We start from the raw sequence: 26,710 nt of genomic DNA, 5'->3' as shown, positions 1-26,710 counted from the left end.
AACACTAAATAATCATCGCTTTCTCTTTTGTCTCAATATTTAGTAACCCAACCATTTTAGCAGGGGGGATTTTTACCCCTTTTTAGGGTTAAAATTTTTAGTGATGTCAAGTGTATTTTTTCTCCCTAGAAAGCTATAAAAAGGGGACTGTTCTAGTCACTAGGCTTGAATGGAGCTCTTTTCCTTTTTTGTGTACGTAATTATGATTCTATGAAGGTGTTGGCAAAATATTGGCTAAGGAGTGCCGGTAGGTATGACTTACTTGGGCTTTCATAAAAAACCTTTGTTGAAGGCTCTCACAAAAGGATACTAAGGAAATAAAGTAGTCACAAGGTGAGAAATAAAGTTCTGGCATGGGTTAGGAGCTGCCCATGTGGCAAAATAATAGTAGTGAAAAAATACATGATGCTTTTTCATATTTATTATTTTAGCAATCCAGTAGCAGTGGAGTACCGCTATTAGACTGTTATATTTTAATATATTATTAGTCTCTACTGGGAGGTAGGTGATAAGTGAAATGATATTTACAACATTACACAAAAATATCCAAGTTGGTCAAGACCAAAAACAAGTGAAGAATTTTCTAAAAATTAACAACAGGACAGTAGATGAATTTTGTGGTTGAGAAATGTCTGGGAACATATGAGAAAGAATGATTTGAACTACTGCTACAATTTTCAGACTACTAAATTAACGTGAATGGTTGTGACGAGGTGTTCGTAGGCCCATAACAGCTGTGGACATAAAAGGAGCCAGGTACCTTTGACCCTTCTATTAGGTCAAAATGTAACATTGCCTGCACTGCGTATCCTGTTTGACTTCTTTCAAGTCTCTTTCAGTTGTCCCTGTGTGTATCCAGTGAGCTATCCCGGTTTGGTGTAAAGGCTTTCCGTTCTAGTCACCCTCATCTCAGAGTGGATACAGCAGAAGGGAAGGAGGTTGGAAAATGTGAGAGGGAAATGACTGGAGACAGACAGAAGTTGAAGGGTTTTACACATACCAGTTTAGAGAAGGAACGAAAAAGGGCACGCAAAATCATTAGTGAGTATAAACTGGTTCTTGTTCGGCCTCTGACGGACTTGCAGCAGGAGATTGTTGGCTGAAGTTATTGCCACCCTCAGCCATCTGCCTTGCCCTGCACCTTTAATAGATATGGAAGCCCCCAGGGCAGAGACATCTGATCTGCTTGTAAATCAGCTTGTGAATGACCGTTGTTTTCAGCCCGGTGCATTAAGGAAGCCTGTTTCTGCCTAGGAGAGCAGCAATGTCTGTCAGGAGGGGAAGATGGTTTCGGCTGGTAGCAACATCGGGCAGGGCGAGTCTGCCAGAGACCTCATACGTTCGATATTTCAAGGACAAAAGCTTATAAAACTGCGACTGCTGAAATCTGATAAAAAGGGAAATGCTTGTTTTATCCAGTGTGTATTTAAGTGGTGGAAATGTTCACAGTCACACAGCTGCAAAGCCGTGAGCTTAGTGCGATGTAAACCAGTAGTGATATCCTCTGTATACCATTTTTCTCCCTGTAAGTTTTCAGCCTCTGGTTTCCGGTGAGGCTGGTTTTCTATGCACGTATAAGATTTTTGTCAGATCTGCCCATCTGTCTTTGAGTTCTAGTCCTAGTAACTTTTAAATCTACCGACAAACTTCAACAGAATTTGACAGGTCTCTAATATATGAAGTTTCTTCCAATTTCCTGAAAATTGGTATCTGGATAGAAGACAATCTCATTAGTACCACCCTGAAGCTTCGGTACAAACTAAAGAGGTACTGTTGCAGATTGATCAGTATTATGGCTCTGAATCAAATAAAGCATCTGCTGACTTGCTCAAGCAATTTGGGACAAGCTGTTTGAGTTAATGAAGGAGAGGAAAAGAAGGAAGATGGGCAGAATTACTAGGGCGAGGATACTATAAGAAATATGGAGGGAAACAGCTGAAATTAACATGAAGGAATTACTGGGATGTAACACAAATCCGTAAGAATTCAAGATTCATTAGGTTTGCTGCTTACAGAATAACTACCTCTACTTTTTTTGTTTGTGTTTCTTTCACTGACTAGGCAGAATTGTAATTTTATTGTTTGTTGCAAGGTGTGTGCTCTTACAGCTGAACATGGTATCAAGGGAAACATTGAATTTAAAAATCATTTGTGTAATTTTAAATGCTGCAATCAGTAAATAATACAACAAACAGTAAATAACATGACAAAATCCAAACTTTGTTACCTGTTGTTACTTGAATACAGTTGATTCAACATATGTTAAAAGGCTGTTGCTTGGCCAGCCATTCTTTCTAATAGTGTTTTGCATGTGAAGAGATTCTGAGAGTGTTCTGTTTTGTAAAACTAAATTGAAGTGGAATAAATTTTTTCTAATGGTTGTAATTGCTGAAGGCAAAAAAAGAGGTTGGAGGAAGAATAAACATGCAGAAGAAAGAATAGAGTGAAGTAAAAGATCATTTATAGCAAAGCAGAAAGGGAACAAATGCTTTTTCAGAAAGGTAACTTTGGATACTTGCAGTGCTCAAAATTAGATTTGGAAAGCCTTGATAAAAATGAGAGGAGAGAGAGATTGAAAACAAAAAATAAATAAAAGCACCTCTAAACAGCTGTTCAACCCACCTACAATTTCGAGTATCCCATTTGTCTACTTTGATTACTGTCTTAACAAATTACATGACAGAACTTTCATCAGGTAAAATTACAAATACTGCAGTAAATGCTGTATTTACTGCAAAATGCTGTATGCCCTGCAAACAAAGGGTAGCTTCAAGCAGTCCAAGTCAGATACCGCTAGCAATGCCATCTTTTGTAATGTGTGTAGCAATTTTGAGCAGACCAAGAAGCTCATTAGCCGTTGCTGTGATTCACAGGGTTACTGTGGCACACAATACCTTGAGTTTGCAAGTTCAGCGCTATCTTAGACACATCGCTGTAGTAACTGCAGTGCACCTGCTGACATCAAAAGTAGTGCTACCAGCTTCTCTTCTTGCATTTTCTTTAATGACCCAGCATTCATGAAGACATAGTTCTTTGTATGTGAATATACTGCCAGGAAGTAGTATTATGTGTAGGACATTTTGACTAGTAACGTAGCAAAGATGAGAAAGAGGCAAAATGTAGCAAAGGCTATACTGCAGGAGAAGTAGTGGAGTGGGACTCTATGGGGACTGAAAAGAATTCCGGATATGAGAAATTCAAAACCAGAAGAATTAATAAGAAGAGGAATCAGGGGTAATCATCAGTTTATAACATCACATAATAAGAATGCTGGAAAATAAATAAAAAAGAACCTAAAGGAGCATTTCAGCTGAAGGATGTCTGTCTGTTGTCATAAATAGCTCCTGGATCCTTTGCATAATTACTGAGGACTGGGAGGGTGAGGGAGAGGCAAGTACAGTAAGAATACATCCAAATACCAAATAAAAAAAAAAAAAGTGTGCCCATGGACAAAGATGAGGCAAGAAAGAGGAAATATGCTAGATTTAAATATAAGGATCTGAATTATCTTTGATATTAAATCATTTGAAGTCTATGGAGTTACAGTAAGTATGAGTTGACATTGGAAGCTGTTGTATGTAATTCTGTATTCTGAGTCCTTATTACACTTATTGTTTTCTTTGGTGTAGTCAGAAGGAGTGTTGGTTTAAGCTTAATATCTCTTTCTGGAGCAAATTTATCTTCTAACCATTTGATTTGTAGCTATGAAAGTTTTTGGCAATTTCTGTATGTTGTCTCTGTACTTACCTACTACTGCAAGGATCTCAAGACAATGCATACAATATTTCTTGCATAAACTAGATCCAAAACAAGAGGTGTTAAAATAACTTCTAAAACTAATTTCTAATTTGTACTGAATATATTCTCAAATTGTAGCCTACGGGATTTCAGCTTGACATTCTAAGGAAAAGAAAAGTGATATTTCAGGGTGACAGAGATATATTGTTATTTTTGATGAAGATCCTTCCTGGTGGTATCCTCTATTTTAACTTCGATAACCAGCCATGAACCTGGTTTAATTCATCTGGTTTTATATCACCAGACACTGAATTGAAAAAAATATTAAGCTGTATTTTAAAATCAGCTCTTCTGATTGCCTGTTTAAAAAGCACATGTCTGAGCAAGAAACCTGAAAGAAGATATTGAAGAGCGAGTCTGAGCTGGGCCGAAGATCAACCCAGTAAAAAAGAGAGAACCTTCAGACGGATGAGCTCCCTGGCCCAGCTCATTGTGGGCCACACAAGCACTACTGCTAGCGTAAGGATGGGAAATGTTAGTCAGCTGAAGTGGGAGACAGGCAGGTCTGACTCTTTCGGTGGCAGCGCAGCCTTAGTTTAGCTTAACCTGATTGTGAAACTGCACTTTAAATCATCACTATCTTGGAACAATAAGCTGCACAGGAAGCACACTTAAAAGAGTTAAATCCTGGCATCGCTGCAGTGAAAGATGAGTTTGGCCACTGATGCATATAAAGCCAAGGTTTTGCTGAGAGGGGGTATGATCATGGGAAGAGAGATGGTGAGTCACCTTTGGAATAATATATAAAAATGAGGATGGAAATGGTTAGCAAGATATTGAGATATTGAGCAGCTGAAAAAGAAATGAAAATTTAATAGGATATGTATGTATGTGATGTTAAATGCATAAAGTTTATACATTCCTGGACTGAGCAGTTGAGGTTACAATGCACGTTTCTGACAGAAGGAGGAGTTTTGAACGCAAAAAGGTTACATTTATTGGCTTACCGTTTTCTGGGTAACATTGGTGTAGCCCAGGTTTCTTCTCTGTAAAGAAATGGTGTATCTTTGAAGTATCCAATAGTGAGGGAATAAAATCAAAGTGAAAAGAATTATAGTCATTCCATTGTTTTTAATTCTCTACAGAGAAAGTTTACAGTCTTTGGAATAATTAAATATAAATAAATGTGCAGAGAACAGGATTTTTCAGTTTTTATTTTTAACCAGATGCAAAGAGACAAATCCAATTGTGGCTTCAAAAAGGTTTCTCCCCTTTTTTTATCAAACCCAGAAGTTATAAAGAGATTGTATTCTTTTCAATATGATGAGACTAAAAACTTGAAAAGATGTTGTAAATGAAACAATAAGAATACAAAATTGTTCTTAAAGGCATAGTTCATAATAAAAAAGCAGTAGTCACATATTTGTCCTTTCCAACAAAGGTAAAGAACATACTTTCTTTTTTCTCCAAAACTTGCCTACATTATTGCAGAATTTTTAAATGTTATTGACTTTTAAATTTTCCTATTTTTGAAACTATAAATGCTGACATTGTAGTACCAAAGTAATGTTGTGTATAATCCTTTCTTAGTCTTCCTTCAAGTCTCTTCTAATGTGAAATTTCAGCTTCAAGATTGTTCAGAGAATTATTGTCCATGTAACATTTGTATTACATGAAGTTTGCATTTATTGTTATTGTTCATAAATCATTATTATAAACCATTATTTATGGTTTATGTGAAATGCAAATGAAGGATAACTAATTTTGTTCTCATACGTAATCTTTTGCCTAACTAAACTCAGCTGAAAACATAAAGCTTTGAGATTGAGAAGATAAGCCATACTTGCCATGTGCACGTTTTACAGTTTTTATGTAGAAACATTCTTCTCATTGCTTGTAGATTTCTGAGCACCTGGAGGCAAATCAGCTGGTTTCATCCGCAAAACGCTACAGATGGGTGCATGTCCTGCATATGCCTTACAGAGAAGTTACCATTCACTGGGGTAGTTCCCTGTTACAGTATAAAAAAGTAACTGTAACTGAAGATACATTTCCTTCTTCAAACATTGAACTGTGGACCAGAGTCCTCATTTCTCTCCTACACATAGAGAATACAGTCATTCCTAATTAATGCTTACTTGTGGAATTGTTTCCTCGTGCTCACCTGCCACATCTCTAAAAGATTACTCGAGCACATCAGAGTCAAATGCTTTTTCTTGATACATGGATTACTCTATATTTCATTTAGGATACTCAGAAGCTGACTGAATGGTTGTCATTTTTACATATACAAAGGAACTTTATGTATCATTTCATTTCTATTTCTGACTCTCAGTTAGTTAGTTAGTGTATATATGACCCTAGGCAAATGAGTTAATGACTGTGGAGAGACAATTCCTCAGAATATCACAGATTTAATTATTCAATCGCTATCACCGAACCGCAGAGGTACTCTAAGTAACATTTGGGATAGAGGAGACTTGGCAAGGTGTCTGACAATAGTTTGCAGACCTATTTCTCCATTTGGCTGTATGAGGAAATGTATCTTTGCGGTGGATTTTATCAAATGTTTTTCATGCTTACTTGGATGCCCTTAGAGGGAGAGAAAAATCTTTTGACATATTTGAGTATTTCTGAGAGGAACTCATTTTCCTGACGTTTTTCAGGAAATGGATAGCAACTGGGTTATGTCATTCACAAATAATTCGGCTGAATTTATCATTTTGTTTTTTTATGAATACTCACATAATGATCTGGTAAAAAACGTAATACTTGTTTTGTGAAATTTGTTCTAAATGTATGTCTAGTTACCAGAGACAAAATATTGTTAAGGTCTAGTTGCTGAGCAGTAGTTATTTTTTCATCTTTGAGTATTGATTGTCTATTGATGTCTTCAAAAGCATTGGTGAAAAGGCTTGAATAATGTATTTGCTTAAGGAATCAAAACTCTTCTGTGAAAACTTCCAAATTCTATAAACATTGTAATTATACCACCAGTGCCTTGGGAATTCTGTTTCTGATAACCTGTTCTTCAGAATTTGTTTGGATTATATTGGTTTGGTTTGTTTATATTGGACATAATTTCTAACTTGTAAATGAGCAATAATTTGGCAATATTTTGCGTTATATTGAATCTTCACATAGATAAAGGTTTTATAAGTAGGTGATACCTGAACGGAACATTAAACAGATGGGAGACTTTCACTGGTGTGATGGGAAGTTATGTTAGCTGCTATGGATAGTTACTCAGGGTGCTTATTGAAAGGGTTATGAGAAGGTCTACAAACTAGGCTGCTCAGGTGATAGGGAATAGTAAGAATTTTTGACAGCTGGGAGAGCTTCTTGCTCAGGACTGTTTTGGGGTACTCATCTGAAAGGGAACGAGTGTACACAGAGAATTGAAAATGTCATTTGGGAGCTGAAAAAAGTATTTCTGTGGATCTGCTGAAGTATTATCAGGTGTTACAAACTGTTTCTTGTATTTTGGGAAACTGAAGGAGTCCTGCATTTGGAGGATTGCAGTTGAATTGATATGACATCATTTTATGGATGAGCAAATGCATCTGTACATTAGTTTCGGAATAATATGTGTATCCATGATAATGAAACTGATAAATTACTAAGTTTTGAAAATTTCTTTGAGCACATCGATAACCTCTCTGTGATAACTTTCAAAGTAGCTGCAACTTCAGTTTTTCTTTCAACTATTGGTAGAGCAAGACTCATCCAGTAAATCTGCATTCACTTAAAAAAAAATCTTTGTACAGTCATATCATAATATCAGAATTCATTCAATTCATGTACATTACCATATTTCAGGAACTCTAAAACAGATGAAGAAAAGGTGATGAGAAGGTAAGACACTGTGTTGATAGCAAGAGATCTTAACCTGCTTCTCATGTTCAAGCTTATTTACAAGTTCAGTCATATTAGATTATGTCAGCTTGGCATTACTCAGTTAAATAAGACAAAAACCAGAAAGGCAGCGATTGCTTGGCAAAAGTAATATATTAAAAAAAAAAAAAAAGCCAAAAGCACATCTTTAATGTGGTAATACATACTGTTAAGAATCATATTTTGATAATATATTAGGAATGCTTTTCTGAATATATACTTGAATATTCTGATATAATACCAGTTTTGGAAAACTTTGATTCTTGTGTCTTGAGGGAAGCAAAATTATACCAAGTTTTAAGGTCCTTAAAAGCAGCAGTGGTGAGCTGCAGATGGGGTATCTTTCCATAAATGTAAAAATGATGTCTTGCTTACTTTTATTTCTGATACTTTGATAAACATCTATTTTTTTTTTTTCTTCTGGTGCTTTAGTCCTGTAGCAACATGTTCATATTCTGGATATATTAGTGTTGCTTAAATACCTAATGCTTTTACCCCTTGGGGTACGATTCTGGGAGATGGGCTGAGCCTAACTGAATATGATAGATTTCTTTCATTAAAGAAGGCTGTCCTACTTCCTCCTCTGTTCCTCCATGCAGGGTTGTGTGCTCCTGTTTCCTTTAAACTGATTTTAATGCTTGTATGACCCCTTAGTGTGCCAATGCAGCTCACTAAGCCAGATGCAAAAGATTTCAACAGTAACATAATATTTTTCCCCTGAATGAGCTCACACCAGGGTCAGAGATGAATCAAGCACCAATATCACTGGGAACAGTGGACAGGGGAAAGAGCACAGAAATAAGAGGGACTTTCTCTATCACTGGGAACAAGCTACTGGATTACAGAACTGCACCCTTAGTGACTGCTGGTTAGCACCTTGGAGTTTGACCTCACTCAGCCACCACCTGAGCTAATAGTGTTTCAGGGCCAGTGAGCTTTGCTAGTGCGCCTGAAGACTGAAAACCGTGAATCGCTTGGCCTTTTTGTGTTGACCTAACTTTCCTCTTAGTGCAATGCTACCTGTTTTCTTTTTGCTTGAAATAGATCTCCTTTGCTGTATATTGTTGAAGATGCTTTCAGTTTAGACTTAATTTTTTTAATTTCTTCTGTTCCTCCTGTTGATATGGTTTGTACTGCGCGTTTGACCTCATTTCATTTTTAGGTTATCTATCAGTCAAACTGCCTGCACTCTGGGAATTTAGTACAGATGGTTCTTTTTGAGAAGGAAAATATACAGAACTAGTCATTTATCCTCTGTGATACGATGTACTCTTTTCTGCTGCCTCCTTCCAGCATATGACGATTGTGCTTCCTAAGGTTTTGTGTTTCCTTCACCCTTGGTTTTTTTACAACTCTTCGAGGAACGTTTGCTGTCTGATGTTGAATTGGCTTTCCATTCTAGGATCTCTGCTTTCCTCTCAATTGATAGAATTGCTTGGAATGGTTAGCCTGCAGTTTTTATACTCCGCAGAGGTTGGCATACAGTGGGCACCAAGGGGTGTGGTTCACATTCTGTTCTACTGCTGTGGACCCCAAAGTTAAACACGTCTCAAGATCCACGGGAGTTTCACAGCTCTCATATTAAGGAGCTAAAACCCAAAAAGAGAGAAACTTGCAAGATTTTAGATAAATTTTCAGTCTGTGGAGTCAATGGCAAATTGCACTTGAGTTCAATGGAGTCATGATTAACCTTAGTATGTCTTGAGAAGCAGAATTGTCAGGTAACATTCTCTGATTTGTTTACAAGATGGTTTTATAGTTCTGAAATGAGATCTTCTGGAGAAATGTGTGGTTCTAGTTCATATCCAGAAGATAAAGTAGTGCTGAGTAAAAGCAAATGTATCTCTGTGATGTATAAGATAGTAGGCATGCGCTAACATTACATGAACTAACATGCTGCACTGCCTGATTTATTATTTAGGCAATAATCTTGTCCTGCAATATTCAGTGAAAGTGTAGCAACCACATGTATTATGTGTACCACTAGATTATTTTCCATTTCAGCCAGCACTCTGTCTTGAATTGCAGTATGCTTGCGCAAGCATTGTGGCAAAACCAAAAGCCTTCTAATTTTCTCTTACCCAAACCAAAAGCATGAGCAAACATAACCCAATAGTGCACTGAACTGGTAGGTTACACAAAAAAATCTAACAGAATAAGCGGCACCTATACAACACCCCCAACCACACAGGCTTTTCAGTAACCAAAAGTTTCTTTAAAAAGCATTTACTTCTTTTCAGTAAAAAAAATATTGGAAAACTGTGTGGTTTATTTGGAACTTTATTACCTGGCTAATCTATTGGATGTGTGGGATGGTTTTGACATACCTGCTAGTTTATCTGCTTGACCCAGCTGGAGAGATAAAATTACATTTAAGAATCTTGTTCTACCCTCTCTCAAAAGATGTCAGTGGTATGAATTTAATCAATGACTGAGGAAGAGCATGTACTGTCAGCTGTGATGCTATTGGTATGCTGATGGTATCCAGCTCAGAGTCTGCTTCTCTGAGTGTAGACAGTGCAGTCTTCCAGATGTCCCAGTGTCTGGCCAAAATAGGGATAGTGATACAAAACAGATGGTCTTGTCTCAGGACAAAGCAGAGTTGATGTAAGCTGATAGAGGGATGGAACTGGAAGAAACGGCAGGGCTTCAGTTGTTGGATGCCATCTTATCTTTGATTCACAGTTAGCAGAGGTAACAAGGAGGGCAGTTGTCCCTTTGCAGCTAGGCAGAAGTTTGAAGAGCAATAGCAAAGATCCACAGTTTGTTTCTTCTAGCTTATTATCTAAGAGTTTTGGTGATTATCATAGAATTACTGATACGTTACTGTCTCAGTCAGGACTTTAGTGCACCTAGAGCTTACTATGAACTTTCACATACGACATACTAAGTATCCTTTGCTAAATGTGCCTGTGCACACAGAGAGTTTAGAGATTTCTTTGCTTTCTCTCTGCCTGCCCAAACTGTCCAGTCTGAGATCACTCATATAAGAGTCCCTAAATTAACTGGAACTTTGCTAACACAACAGCTTGGTCTGCAGCCAGGTGCATTTGGGTATAGTGCTTGACTGAAAAGCACTGTTTTTGAAATGGGAGATGCATTAGTTTCTCAGTAGAAAATTTAAGCTGTACGAGCATCTTGCATTTCTATCTTCATGAAGATTTTCTGAAGGACAAGTAAGGTGTTTGACTACATTTGGAATTTGATCATTTTAATCAAAAAAAGAAGAAAAAAGAAGTTGGGGAAAGAGAGATGTTTCCACTGTAGGAATCCTCGATCTAGATAGGTTTATGGAAGAGAGCATGCAGATGCTCTACTAACTGGCACTCCAGAAATGCTTGTACTAATAATTTTTCAAAAGAAAGCTGTTGGAAGGTTCAGTGTTACTGGAAATGTTTGGCATAAGATTATTTGTAATTTTTATGCTTTGCCTCAACTTTCATTTCAATAAAAGGTGTATGAATTTCCACTGGCCTCCTGACAAGCCAGCTAAGCTTAGTCTTGCTAAGGGCTTGGTAGAGTAAATTAGGTGGATGCAAAGAAATATGAATATGGCCCTCAGTGCAAAAATTGATTCACACAAAGCTAAACAGTTTAATATCTTCTCTGACTGGCTGAAAATTCACTGTAGTTGCTTTATGTTTAGTGAGGTTTACTACTGAATTAATGAATTATTATTCATCTTAGCTCATTTTTGTAAAACTTCATATAAACAGCATGCAAATTATCAGTTTGATAGATAGATTTAATAAAGAAAAACGTAAGCAACAATGTAATGCGAAATTCAATATTTTGGACATATATTGTAAGGAACATCTGTACTATGTTAACCAAATACACTTGAAAAATATTATGGCTGGCTCCTTTTTGTTAGAAAATAAAAAAACCAAATTGAAATTAAAACCAAAATGAAACCTTTTACATGTACATTCCTTTCTAATGCTTTGATATTTTTGATATGATTGGAAAAAAGCTTACTGATTTAAACATGGCTTATTCTATTATTATGACAAAGCTTTTTTTGGTGGTTTTCTTTAAGAATGCAGAGTTGGACTCAGGTCTGAATTTCATATTCAAATAAATATAGTGGTTACGTAAATAAATGACATCAGAATTGGAGCTGATTAGAAATATTGATCAAAATTTTATTTTAATTTTAAAAGTTGTTTTACTTAACGCTAAAGTGCAAAAAAGAAAAAGTTTGCCAAGGAAAAACATTAAAAGGCATTCCTTTAGATGCATTCCGAAGTCCAGAATTTCTGGTTGTTTTGTGGATTTTCTCATTATGACCTTTTTGCAGTTCTATATTATTATTATAGTGCAAGTACTTTTGTACAGCTATGGCAGTTGCAGTAATGCATTGTAGAATGGGATGTAACAAGTGAAATATTCTAAATTTTATTTTATGGAAATGTAGAAGTTATTAATGTGCTCCAATCAATAGTAGATTCCTGTTATTGTAAAAATAAAGTGTTTGAAATAATTTTTTAGCACTGAATGAAACTACCTAGTTGATCGTTTAGACCAATGTGTTTGAAATCACTATTGGTGTGGAGCAACGGTGGTTATATAGTCAGTTATTGTTGCTGAACTAGTGGGTGAGCAGTGGTTATTTGGTGATATTAAATCATTTGTCCTAGGACTACCAGTCGGGAATGATAAGAGGGCACGATGCCAGTTCTTTTCAACTGTGGTTATGGGCTTTCTCATTTAAATAAAATGAGACTATAACGTTCCATTCAGTCAGTGGTTTGGGCAGCTGGGTTATCCAAGACTTGTTTTATAAACTTCGTCTACCTGATTTGGAGCAAGGGTCTGAAGCCCGGACACTGCATCTTAGAGACACTCTCATCCCCCAAGTCAGTGCTCCATCAGTCTTGCCTGCAAGTAATTTGTTTTCTGTAGTAAACAAATATGCCAACTAGTGGAAAAAGGGAGAATAAGCAGGAGCCCTGTGGGCCAGTGCTTAATGTAGTTGTCTAAGATACTGAAGTGTGCTCTAAAGAAACTAGAACGTCATCATCAGCTCCTATGTTAATTCCAGTCCCAGCTTAAAATAGGAAGATGGAGAAACTGAAGACAGGTTCCTCTCGCTCTTGCTGATTAAAAGTGAGAACTCTAGTCAATGATTCATTGTATGTCTTAGTACCTGCAAACAATGCTGCTTTCTGTAGTCCCATGTTGGTTTTGTGGTTTTGACTGTGGGGTGGGATTCTGCTAGATTGGCTCTGACAAATGATACAGGTAGAGGTGGACATGCAAACTCAAGGACATAGCAGCATCATGTTTCAATTGGTTTTGCGTGCATCCATCAGTGGAAGCACAAACATTTAGGGAATTTATTGTCAAGTTGAGATGCTTATAAAGTAAGATGTCTTCAGAACATTGGGTTCAGGAATCTAAAATGGCTTGAAGGAGTGAAAGTCTCTTGGTGGATTTACTTAGTATATTTGCATCAACAGTCTATGGCATGGGTCTGAACTGGGCCAAATTCTGATATTTGAAGATGTTAATAGGAAGACGTATTAGAACATATGTACCAGACTAACAGCATTGTCTACTCCATGACATCAAAGTCACAGATGAATTGGAAGAAACAAAGTGAGATGTCCTGTAGCTAATGTATTGCAGAAGATAACTCCAGTTTTGCTTCTGTTGAAGTAAATAATTAAACATCATTTTCAGGAGTGGAGCATCAGGTGTTCTAGATTAATGGTTCTTCTTTGTCTGGAAGCTTAATTCCTGCTTGTCCCAACAGGTCTTTTGGAATTAAGGTGGGATTTTTATTGTGCGCTCTTGATATTGGTAAGAAAATGTATCTTAGACAGAGAGGATTGGTTAACATAATAAGAAACATATAAGTATGACATATAAAGCCATAAATTCAATGGAATTTAATGGACATAAATTCCTGGAATGCAAGCAGAACTGCTATCAGCAGTAGGGTTTTGTTGGTTTGTTTTTTGGGGTTGATTTTTTTGTTTGTTTGGGATTTGTTTGGTTGTTTTGTTTTGTTTTTTTAATGAGAGTAGTAGAACATATTAAAATCTGTGCTTCAGTCAACAATCCTTGACAAATCAATGCTATGTACATGGAATACATCAATGTCTATCATGATGTAAGAACACTGCCTTGAGAAATTCATTGCTTCAAAGAAAGAGGCATTATTTTACTGGTACATCAGAATTGACTGGTGGCCTGCAAGAACATAAATCAGAATTCAATATCTGAATTTTTTACTCTCACGTGAAAACATTCAGTGCTTTTCTTAGCATTAGACTGAACAGACAAATTCTGAGCTGTCATAACCTCTCTAAAGATGAACCAGGAGTTTTTCCGGCTTTGCACCTTATACTTCTTGAATTACTCCTGGGAAATTACTACATGTTTTATAATGGAGGAAGGAGGCAAAAGTGACTGGATCATATCAAACAATGTAGCACATAACCTGATTACATGAGCCTTCTGTGCATCTGAACTTTCACTGCATTTAATAGGAGTTTTGCAAAAGAAGAGCTCTGTCCTTAAAGTGAATGGTGTGTGAGTCTTGTAGGAGATGTTTGTAAGATGATTCCACACCCTCTCATCCTAAGACATTAAGCAATCTTGCACAGTTTCTGGAATACTTGGCATTAGTGCCCCTTTCCCTCTCCCCAACCCTTCCTCCCCAAAAAGAAAGGAAGTAAATAGTTACAAACAACGACCTATTTAAAAACATTACCTTGTTACCGCGCTATGTTCTTGTTTAGCTGAAATAGATACCCTTTTTCCCCTTCCCTTTTTGATGAAACTTGTCTATAAAAAAACCCACAAAGAATTTAGCTTAGTGCAGCATTATTAATATGGAAAACATCTGTTCTGTGCTATGCTATACTACACTTGTGAGCTTTATCTCACTTTTAAGTATTTTCGTGTATTGTTATAGCAATGCATGAAGATTGCAGCTGTGTGAATTTATTTCGGTGAATTGCTGATTTGAGAAAAATGTAAGGGTTTTTTGTTTGTTTTGTAGGTAGGTTTTTTTTACTACACAAGACATACTTAATGAAAATTGCTATATGGCCAAGGTAGGGTCTTCACATACCCTATTCATGTAGAGAATAGCAGAGAATTAACATTAAATCAAAGAAATACAGTGCACAGTCATGCATTAAAATAATAAAATTCTATTAGCACAAGTGAGATTGTTTCATTTACGTGAACTTCCAGGCTATCACTGCACAAAGATAGGTGTACAGTGTAAATCTAAGAAGATTTGAGAAGTTTCACAGTATTCTTGTCTTCCATCACATAAGCAGTCATCAACTTGGCTTTTCTTTCTCTCTTTTTCTCAGTGAATTACCTCATTGCTGCTCAATAAAATCACTGAACTGCTCAGCTGTATCATCACTAGTTGGTCTAGCAAAGAATACAAAGAAAGAGAAAAGATGCAGTGTTCCAGACCCTGTAACTGAATTGACTTCTCAATGAAACCCTTTTTTTGCTAAGACTGATTCTTTCTGATGTTACATAGAAACATCTGAACCTTTGAAAACCTTTTTTTATCCTTAAAATGCATTATGGCACTCATTGTTTGTATTTATTTTAATAACATCCTTATTTATGAACAAATACTCCTGCAAAACATGCATCAATTATTGAACAATATATACACACACAGAGTTTAGTACTGAAATTACTGTATGATTTATTGTTGGGTTTTTTAATTAAGAGCCCTCAATAATGAATGTGGACAATCAGGAAGATTGCCAGATGGCACGTAAACTTGCTCACTACTGAAAAATTCCCATCCAAGTTACGGATATTGGGAACCAGGGAGCTTCTCAAAGCCCAATTGCTTTAGTGAGAAGAAAGTACAGTATCTGCACTGTAAATTTGAGGCATCCAGAAGAAACTGAAATCATTCAATACTGAGGCAGAAGTGCAGTAACCAAAGTTAAATCAAACACTGCAGTTATTCTTTGGATTTGGTAGATGGGGTTATACTTCTCCGTCTAGTTGGAATATTAACAGCTTTTTGTAGCTTGCCATGGACAAATTCCATCCAATGCTGAATTAGATCAATGAAAATTCCTTGAGAAAAATTAACAATTGTATATGATGTAGTTTTTTTTTTCTTAAAATCTGCATTTTAGCATGCACATTACTGCTATTGGTCTAACAGCATGTGACAATAAACCAATACTGTATAATATTCTGCCTACTTGTCTGTTAGCTACAACTATAGGTACCTCTGTAATCCATGTTTCTTGCACAAAGTTTCACTTAATTTTCTCTTGAGAGAAAAATGTTGGTAGTTGACTAAAAATGAAAAAAGGCATGTTTTTGATATACAGATTAAAATAGAAAAGGTATGATAGAGGGCAGCCTATGTCATCGCTCTATTGAAACAGTCTTAGTCGTCAGAGAGCCAAAAGTTAATCAAGCAGAGAACAGTGGAAAAGCTCATTTAAAGAAATCACATCTCTTTAGGGGAAAAAAAACCTGAGGCATATGCTTCAATTTCATTTAAACTATAATCCATCCAGTGGTTTACATCTGTTAAAAAATATGGAACTTTTCACACCTCTTTAAAACACAATTATACTGTATTTATTTTAATACATAATGTGTTCTGAATATGTGATACCTTTTCTGAAATGACTCATAGATGATTGATTTCATAATTCTTTATCGTGTAGCCTTCCAAGTACTTTGAATTAGTTTGTATATTAACCGTAGATGAAATTTAAAGAAAAAGGTGTAGAAACGGTGTAAATCAATGCTAGAAACTTCAGTGGAACTGTCAATTTATACCACCAAGCCAACGAATTTTGGGAGGGAGGAAAGTCTTCTTAAGCAGTAAAATAAAACATTACAGATAAGAAGTTCTAGCTCAAGGACTTTAGTCACAAAAATTTCATTTAGGTTTAGCCTTGCTGTTCTTGGATGTTGCTTATTAAAATGGGTGTCTCCCACAAAGAGTGTTGTTAACATGGCATAATCCTGACAGTCTGACCATGCTGCCCGGAGTTTGAAGCAGTAGTGTCTGTGAACTATAGAGGACAACCAGAAATATTTCAGGTAATGATTCGGGAGGTTGTATCTCGCTCTTTTGTGTATGAAGAGGAGCCTGGTACTCCACTGTGTATCTATAATTACTACTTCTGTATTTTAAATTCTAATTGAACATTGCCTCTTCTGATTTTAAAGTTCTCTGTGACTTTACCCCTTCTGATGTCGGGATTTAAAGTCTGCCTTTCTGCACTTTCTGCTCCACTCAGATCCTTTAACATTAGGTTTCTTTTGTAAACATAAATATATGAAAATTCATGTGTATACATTATCTGAAAGATATTTTAATTAGATGATCACATACTGTATACCATAAGCCCCATGCATCAGTCACTACATAGAATCGTTGGTGCTCATTTAATAGCAGCTGGTCAATGTTTTGCTTGTTTACCTTTCAGCTAGAACCTAACAAAACTATAAACAACTGAAAATTGGGCTTTATGGATACATTAGATATACAGAACTTGCCTATTTTATGTTAGCAAAAAATATACAGATTATCCCTAAAGAATGTCCTCGCTGTAAACCAAAAGAATTCATTTACAGTCTAACTGAGCTACACTATTCCAGTGATCCCGGGCAAAAAATTCTCTGAGAGCCTCAGCTGTCTTCCTGCAAAATGGGAATGATTTTACAGTAGTAGAAAATTCAGTTGTTATTATGAGTTGCTCAAATATTACAGCAATGTAGTGGGTATAAGTATGCACATTATGGTCTCTTTCAATGTGATATATGTATCCATTTCACATTTTCTGGGTTTAGCAGAGCACTTTTAGTTTAGCAATATTTTTTCATTGCTAAGTGAATAGACGATGAAAAAAATCAGAGAAGGAGCATACACTCAAAAAAAATGAATTTTCTCTTCGACATGCCCTATGTCAAATGGAGCTATTGGACAGCATCTCTTGATGACAAGTTTTTTATAAATGAATCAGAGAAATAAAGATTGAAAAAATATGCAGCACTGTTTGAAGTGGAAATGATACTGAATATTTTTCAAGGAACCCCTTGTAACAGGGTGATAATATATATAAATAAAAATCCTCTCAAATGTCTTTTCATATTATTGTACAAGTAACTGTGTGTTTTCTTCCTGATTTTTGAGTTGTTCCATTCTTTAGTGATTCTACAGGTGAAGTACCTTTATTGCTACAAAATTTAATCGTGTGTTCATCCAGTCATTCTGTCCTGTTGCAGAGGATCTTGATGATCTAAGAATGGAAGGAGTAACAAGTGTGATGTCTTCTGGGAGCAAATTCAATCAAACTCGAAGTGCTCATACGGCTGAGCCTCAAGCAAAGGTCACATTGAATATCTGCGCAAGATGTGCCAGGTAAAAAGCAAAACAAAACCAGATCATGCTAACCAATACATTCTTTTCCCCGGGTTTTCAGCTATGCATTGTGTTTATGGGCCAGGTGATGACCTCTCCTGTGCTAAAGAAAAAATAATTACTTAGCTACTGGCTACCCTATGACCTCTGGCATTTGCGTTGTGCAACTTATGTTTATGCTTGATATGTCGCATCAACAATGAATCAAAGAACGTAGTTAGTCTTAGGCCTTACTTCACAGCTTGAAACTATTTTAAGCCTTTCTGTCTCTGAATTTCATTAGTTATTTGAGCTTCTGTGGTTTTTCAGGGGATGAATCAGGGAATTTAAAGGTTCAAATCCAATTTGAAAAGCACCTGTATAAATGGAGATTTAGTTGCACAGGTGCAGTTCAGGATTTCAAATAGTTGCTTCTTAGCACTTTATAATCTCATCCTGTTTCACCTCTGAGAAATAATTTAATCAGGTTGAACCCCTTTTGGTTTTGACAGCTGGAAATAATTCTTGCATTTACAGTATGAGGGCCAAATAAACAAGTTGGTATTCCTGTAGCCAAGTCAACTTGAGAACGCAACACTAACAGAAACCCCTTAAATTTCCTAGATGCATTCTTCTACGTAGACAAAAGCTCATTTGGAGAAAGGATTTAAGCCTGTTTAAATGACAAAACTAGCCTTCTCACCCTTCTGTTAATGGTTCAGATTAGCAAGAACAATACAGAGGCATGCCAATTTTATCTGCTTGCCTTTGCCAATGGCTGCTCTATTGTGTAGCTTGAGAGGGGATTAGCCGCTTGTAAATAAAAAGCAACCTGTGGTGAAATTAAGTCAAAAGTTTGGCCATATGCCACCCTACGTTTCTACTTTTTTCCCATTTTGCTTGTAAATTACTACTTTTAAAAGGCACTTATGTAGGAAGAGGGGCTTCAAAACATTTTCTGATGCTCTGGGAGCATAACTACAGGCGTACTGAATAACCCATGCAATAGTATCTCTTTAACAGGGTTGTGGAGCCTCGGGGAACTTCAGCTCACGGTACTGTCAGAGCAGCAGTGACTGGATGGTCTTGTAATTCTAGAGAGTTTTGCTGTCAGCAGTGTGGCCTTTACGCTTTAAGAAAAGAGCAAACATGCTAGTCATGGGATTCTTCCCAATTCACTAGGTACAAATTGCTTATGTTTTAAAGTGTTTCCAAACAACTAGCTACATGAAGTGTGGCACCTTTTTTCAACTGGCATCGGTTGTCCATGGATTAACAAGTAGAAAGGTAACAAAAATAGAAATGTTGAATTTTCTACATGGTCTTTTCGAACTTACATAAAATCTTGTATGGATTACTATGAAGGTTAATTAAATTTTAAATTCCCTAAAGTAGCTGCTAACAGCAGGTGCCAAGATACTATATATTCTCTCAGTCCTGCACACCAGGGAACAAACGGCTCAGATCTTGAGCCAAACCTAGCAACCTTGGCTATTGCTGTTGTCCTTTAACTGGCTGCACTATATGACTCTGCAGTCTAAAATATGAGTTGTGAGAGAAAGATCTCATAAAATCCCCTTTTGTCACTTCACTTATCAGAGAATGCAAAGCAGTGCTTTATTTTGCCTGTACACCTTCATTTCATTCCCTACCCTGTTTAATGAAGTTGGTGAGGAACTGGATGATACCTACTTGGCTGTGGTTCTTTTCACTCTTGTTGCAGTTTAGCAGTTTCTTTAAACTTTGGAGGAATTAAAAAAATAAACCATCTCATCAGTAGCAAGGGAAGTAAAAAGAGAGAAGTGGGTATTACTGTGGTATTCAGTAGTGGGGAAACTAGCATTTATTCTTCAAGATGATGAAGTCTATCTGTTCTTTTGGAGTGTTCCTTCCTTCTTACTGAGTCTGAGGACACCTTTCCTCTCTTACCTCAAGACAGAGTTATTAGTGCAGTTAGCTCTCTCTTTCGATACCTCCACAGTGGATTTGTCCAGTGCCTTCTTGTAGCAGCTGAAGTAGTGGGGAGAGAGAGCTACATGAAGCAAGTGGCTTCAAGGACATGAAGATAGATTCCCCCCCCCCGGTTTGGTTCCAAGAGCAATTCAATTTTCTGTTACTCAGTGATATAGCCATTGAAAATACTGTGCTGTAAAATCACAGCCTGAGTATTTGGGTCATCCCTACGGAAGTTTCTCAGTGTTGGCATTTATCTCTGTTGTTATGACAAAGCCTAGTATTTATTGTAAGGTTATAATACAGGACCTGTTAGTATATTTATTTGTTTTAGAAATTATATTTTTATTTTTTTCATATTCTCTTCTCTAAGTAGGCTTGTGTGCTGTACAGTTTATATATAAATACTATGGGATTTGATTGTAGGCACATTTGAATACAATTGAAAAAGAAGTCAGTATAAGCTGTTCTTATGCATACTTTTGGTTACAATTAAACAGGTGTGTTTCCTCTTAATTTTACCCATTTTTTGGTTGTATAAAGTGATTTGAAATGAATGGAGCTATTAATGGCAGTGGGTGTTCTGTAGATAACAGGGCTTGTCAAATCAGATTACCAAATCAGGTTTGCTGAAGATATTTTGGCTGTGTGTAGGAGGAATATGACTTTTTACTTGAAATTTGATTGGCGGAGTTCCAAATGTTAGGAAACGTGCTTCTTGGCTCAGACAAAAAGTTTAATTTTACTCTTGCATTTGCATAATCTAGATCTTTCACCTTGCTGTATTTTTTTTTAAAAATGCTCTGCTCTGATTTACCTTCTGTGATACCTCCTCCAGAAGGTTCCTCACTTCCTTGGACATGTTGGGGCTCTTCTGAGAGGGATTTATTTAAACAATTGAAGGATTTCCTCAGCACTAGCTTTAACTTAATTTGGCTTAATTTTTTGGGTCTCACTTGGAAAGGACAAATAGTTTTATCGAAGTTCCACCCTACTTCATTAAAATCGTGTGTAAGTTTTAGACCCTCCTGTTACTAGGATTACATTTTCTTGCCCTAGATCATTAGAGCTTCCTCATTATTTGAGAATTAGAGAGAACAGGTCTATGGCTATGTGTACGTTACTTTAGCCTGAGAGGAGTGCTGGTTTAATTTTGTATGCCCACTGAGAACACCTGCAGTAGGGCACAGTGCAGCAATATGTCTTATCTCTTCTGTGGCTTCTATAGCTTCCTACAAATGGGCTAAACATGGGAGTACAGTGACTTGTGAGCAGAATGGACTGAACCAACTGTTTTCCCCATGCTGAGATATTTGTCATCGGACTACATTTAGCTCCAATTTAGCTCCTTCCCGTTGTACCACTCAAATATATGAGAAAATCAGGACCCAAATTCTAGAATGTAATAATAGGAGGACAATACTAGCAGCTTCTGATTCCCTCTTTCTCTGTCAGTATAGCCTTATTCCTTTGCTAGTAACTGGCATTTAGTTCAAGCTAGTATTAAATGTCCTGTGTAGCTGGTTTTCTCTGTCACTAGGCTCTTACTCTGCACAGTAATAGTTCTTCCCTTTGAACTCCCCTATTCTGTTTCTGTTTAACACAGTGTCAGAGGAAGATCTTAAATAAGAATGCCAAATGGGAGTGACTATAGTTAGAGATAAAAATCTGCTCTGTTACAAGGCAAATTAAATCTGGTTTATATTGGGGGGGAAACCTGCAATGCTGTTGAGGTGCTGCATTTGGCACAACATTCTCCCTTGCCTTAAGTCTCTTAGACAAAAGTACGAGCTTCTTCATGAATCATAAGAAATGAGACTGAGAATGGACATAATTTGAACTAGAATAAAACCCCCAAACTTTAAAGTTTTTTTTTAGAAACTGGTATCTAACCTTCAATGCTCATAATTTCACCAATAATCTTTAAATAATAGACAGAGTTATCACAGCCCAGCTCAGTAATTTTAACAAAAGGTAATGTTCTCCACCCAGACATCTAGGAGGTGAAGATGGGGGATTCTTTCAAGCTATCACACCAAGTTGGGATAAATGGGCAAGCATGTCTAGAAAATATGATTTGAAATAAAAAAACCCCCAAACCAACCAAACAAAAAAAACCCCAAACCCCCAAAAAACAGAGAGAGAGAAAGAGAAATAAAAGGAGGGGTTAATTCTCCTGGACTATAAATTGGTTTGTAGACTGGAATATAGCTGTAAGAAACAGAGAGCTTACTGTGTTTTCTGTATAGATGTTTCACACACGATGAGCGAAATGCAGATGGATAACAGCTTTAAGAGGTTTTTCAAATGGGAAAGTAGCTACAGAACAATGTTATTCCCATAGCTGCTCTTGGACTACAGTGCAAGTTAAGCAGCATATTAAGTCATCTAAATAAAGGGGTGACATCATTCACAAGGTGGAACAAAACAAGGTTTATAGATACAGGAAAAAAAGGCTACAAACCCCCCTGTATCTGGAAGGTTTGCTTTTTGCTATTTACTCTGTAAAATTAGCAAAGACACTTTCAGTACAACTGATCTGGATTTAGACCATTTGAGGAAAATCATTATAATTCCCTCTTTATCTAAGGGCACAACTAGTCTGACTGACTTAGAGAATAGACTGATGCATTCTATAACACGATTTTGTGAATCCTTTCTCACATACAGGCAAAACAAATGAATTTCATGTTTGACCGATGAATCATAAGACACCTTCACACATAAGCAAAACTCATATGGGTTAAATAAAGATCTAAATGACAATTTGTAAAAGCCAAACAACACTTCCATATTTTCTTATGTATTGTGACTTGCACGTTGAGAGTTTTGCAAGAATTTAATCAGGCATAAAGTATAAGATAATATTAATGTACTATTGAATGAATTTTAGGGTTGTTTTTTTTCCTCTCTTTTTTTTTTTTTTTTTGTAAGGACCACCCATTAGCCCTGTATGTCCACTGCCATGCTCAAAAGTTAAATCTTGTTCTTGTGGAGTCTTGCCAATGCATTCCTGGAAGTAAGAAGCTTTTTGTTTTTAATAGCGCAAGGGCTGCATTCATTCTTCTTAACATCAATAGAATACAAAAAAGGGGTTGCATGTGATTAAAAAAGAAATGGGATTATAGAAAACATACTGTGCCACAAGCTTGAAGGCTTCTGAACAAGAATGTTGGGAAGGAGCACTAGTCGCATACAAATGTAGGTTTGAGATGCAATATTTTAGTTAATATTTTAAGATTAGCTAGAGCAAAAGCACCATGTCCTAAGGCCTTTTAACATATTAGAGGACTCAAATATATAGGAATAAACAAAGAAAGTACATCTGTACATTAAAAAAGTAAATGTAGCTTTTCTAACCATCACCATTGGGATGTGGAGTACAGTTCAAGTGTAGTAACTTGTGTGCTTGAGCTGCTAATGCAGAATAAATGAGATGCTCTGTGCATGCTACCGTTTACAGATGGTCTCTGAAAACTTAGTTTGGAAAAGATACTAAAAAATTCTCATGTCAGTTTACCTTGCCTGTGAAATCTTCATTGTTGCCCTGCTCATCATTTGTATCTCTGACTCCTTTAAGACGTCTTGTCCTCCAAACAATCTTCAAGTTAGCTTGCTTATTTACCAAGACCAGTTAACTTTTCTTTAACCACCTGGATTTTTGCAATATTTTAGTAAGTTTGGTTTTCTACAGTGTGGTCTCCAACACTTCCATAAGTACTTGGGACATAGTCATATAAACTACATGGTACTATGTGAAATTTAAGAATCACCTGTAGGTTCTCTGAAATACACCACTGGACTTTAAGCAGATCTTCATGACATAGAGCCATGAGGACCATGAACGTGTGTGGGAGGACACAAGAGAATCGAAGGAACCAGCTATAATGGTTTTCCACCAGAATAATGGTGGAAAGAATAGAACTGTTGTCTGAATTGGCCATGATATATCTCTCTAGAAAAGAACAGGAATTAATTGTTTGGTCGGGGAATTCTCTGGTGTTAATCTAGCTTCGACCATTTTAAATTCTTACAGAGTAAGAGTTTGTATGGAGCTGCTTTATCTGAGTATCACAAAGCTATAACAATACTAATGAGACTTGAGGTCATTAAGAAGCATTTGTGGAAAATTTGGTAATGAGCTGTGCAGAAAATAGTGTCTGAAGCTTGACGAGTGGATCTCATTTAACTATCAAAAGCAGAAAAGCTGATGACTGTAAATAGAGAAAAAACTACTGTTAAACAAGCCATGTTACTGTACGTACTGTCCGCAGACAACGCTACTGAAACTTCAGACAACAAAGAGGAAAATTAATGACATTAATTACCCCTGTGAGGAAGATCATAAATACTGGTAAAAGACTACATTTAAAAAGCAGTTAAAGATGATGGGCCCCTGAAAGATTTCCTCAAGTGAAGGAAGGAAGCCTACTGAGCTTCCTCAACTTCAGCTGTGCACTAGATCCCTTCCTTATTGTTTATGACTAGTCTGCTCTCATTGTGTTCCCTGCACAGAAACCATTGGGATGGCTGACTTGTCTTTTGAAGTGGGATGGGTTCGCCTATCTTGTCCAGGCAGGTAATCCCAGACTAACTCCACAGCTGGGGACGGGAAGGTGTCAAGGAATGGGTGCTGCACCATGCAACATTGGGATAGAGTCTGATCAGGTAGAGAGAAGAAGAGGGGCAACCTCTGACATCCCATATAGGTGCCATAGATCCTGGAAGAAGGGAGGATGCAGAGTTTGCTGCTGGTGTGGTTTTTAACAGGTGGTCTAGGTTTATGTTCTACCAAATTAGACCAAGTCATCACTATAGATGCTTCTGCTCTGTTTTCAGTGGACTGCCATTCAATCTGAGTGTGAAGTCGTCTTTCCCAGGCTGAGCTGTTTTGGTGTGAGTCACTCTAAAGGGAGTAGTACCTTGAAAATGCCTGCAGGACTAGAAGACATTAAAACTCCATGGACTGTTTTCCCCTTACCCTGAGCATATGTAACAGTACGTGGTGTCTGGGTCAGATGATAAAAGGCTATGCCTACACTGAAATCTGGCAGGGAGATTTCTGCTTGTGCAAAAATTCCTTAGCTGCTACATGAATTGCCAAAACTACTCAGTGATAGCGTCTGCAGATGCTAATTTAAAGGCGGTTCAGGTATGTTTACGTGAACTATAATCATCCCTTTAACTGCAGCGTTAATATAAATGAAGAGGTGATGGAATTAAATAGAAGAGAACCTGATCACTGGGAATATAAAATTATCTATTCCTAACAGAGTTAGGAGTAGAGCACTGTGTATGTGACTCCAAAGGATGTCTTTAAATCCCTGTTTTTCATTATAGACTTTAACTTCCTTCCTAATTTAATGTTTTGTGGGGAGTAACCTACAAATGGTGGATCCTGGAATGCATATGACTAGAAATTGGGATTTGAGGAGAATAAATTGTAATTTCTGATACCAAAATCATGATATAACATGATATATCTATTTGGAAAACCTAGCATTACATTTTCTCTTTAGACCTGACCCATAGTTTTGATTCCTCTTTTTCCTAGCTTTATTTGCTACTCCCCAAAGGTCTGTGTAAATAAATGCATAGTGAGTATTCTGTCAGAGCGGAAGGTGCAGAGCATCCAGATGACTTGCATCTGAATCTTTTATTATGTTCCCCACTAATTTCCATTTCTTCTGTTTTTTGTTGACTGCTTGATTTTGAATCATTATGACCCCTTTTTCCCTGCTAGCTTTATTCTCCATGGTGAATTTTAGGTAAACTTGTCCTTTTGTACATTTAAATGGGTTTTGATTTGTCTAGAGTGCAGCCTTTTACACAGAAATGTAACAAAGAACCCCCTAGGATTTGTATTTTGCTTATTTGTGGGTTTTAGTCTTTTAGTTTTTAGTCTTTTTCCATGTGCAAACACCTCTGAAACGTAATCTTTTAAAGGAAACAGCTAATTTCTGTCTAATCATGCAGCAGAAAGGTAGCAAACAGGACGATATTGTGTCATACAATTTATATTTCTAATTAATCATTAATATACGGATGTGTCAGAAAGAATAACCTCTCAAATCCTCCCTATAATCCCTGGTTTGGCACGGTACACTGTGATGTAATATTGGGGAATGGATACAGGTATACGTGTGGTTTGGTACATGCATTTGCATGAAGAATAGTTTTTGTATGTCTGCCCAGTAGTGGTAAGGCCAGCTTAGTGACTCAGTTTCTGGCAGAAACTTCTGGCTTGTTAATATTCCTGAAATTTGGGAACAAATGACTTCAAAGCACCAAGGGAAAACAATGTTTCCAAACTTGAAGTGGTTGGTACAGAAATAATTTTTGGGGAAAAATTCTCTGATTGGAGTTCGTGCACAGAATGTTAGGAAGTTTATGTCTTCAAATGTTACCAAACCTTGTGATTATATATACATATTTTTTTCTTTCCTATCTTGCATTTTGTATTAGCTTTCTGCCTGTGTACTATTTCTAAATGGCTATTCTTACAGAGGAGAAAGTACTAAACATTCCAGATGACTCGTGTCACTATTTTTCATTCTTTTTTTCCTTTATTTTCTTTTTTTGCAAGCTTAGTTTTACTGGACCTCTTGTTTCAAAGAGCTGAATTTTCCTCATGTTTGTTTGTGCTAGCTTCACAGACTTTATCCTAAACAAAGTGTTTTATTTGCATCTTTTTCCTTTTAAGAGTGGCAAAGAAGCAAAAGAAACTCTGTATAGTACTGCTTTATAACTTTTAAAAAT

The 26,710-nt window shown here is 36.7% G+C and overlaps 1 protein-coding gene across 1 annotated transcript in view; it reads left to right on the top strand.

Annotated features, from left to right (window-relative positions):
- Positions 1-26,710, top strand: part of CUNH8orf34 (chromosome unknown C8orf34 homolog) — a 138,687-nt gene that overhangs the window by 60,982 nt on the left and 50,995 nt on the right. Inside the window, exon 7 of the mRNA XM_019471842.1 lies at positions 17,884-18,019. Within this exon, the coding sequence (XP_019327387.1) occupies positions 17,884-18,019 (136 nt within the window). The remainder of the gene's footprint in view (positions 1-17,883; positions 18,020-26,710) is intronic.

This window comes from Aptenodytes forsteri, unplaced genomic scaffold, assembly GCF_000699145.1.
Source record: "Aptenodytes forsteri isolate BGI_AS27 unplaced genomic scaffold, ASM69914v1 Scaffold18, whole genome shotgun sequence".
Lineage (NCBI taxonomy): Eukaryota > Metazoa > Chordata > Aves > Sphenisciformes > Spheniscidae > Aptenodytes > Aptenodytes forsteri.
Note: the sequence above shows the minus strand (reverse complement) of the source record. Positions and strands in the feature narration are given on the sequence as shown.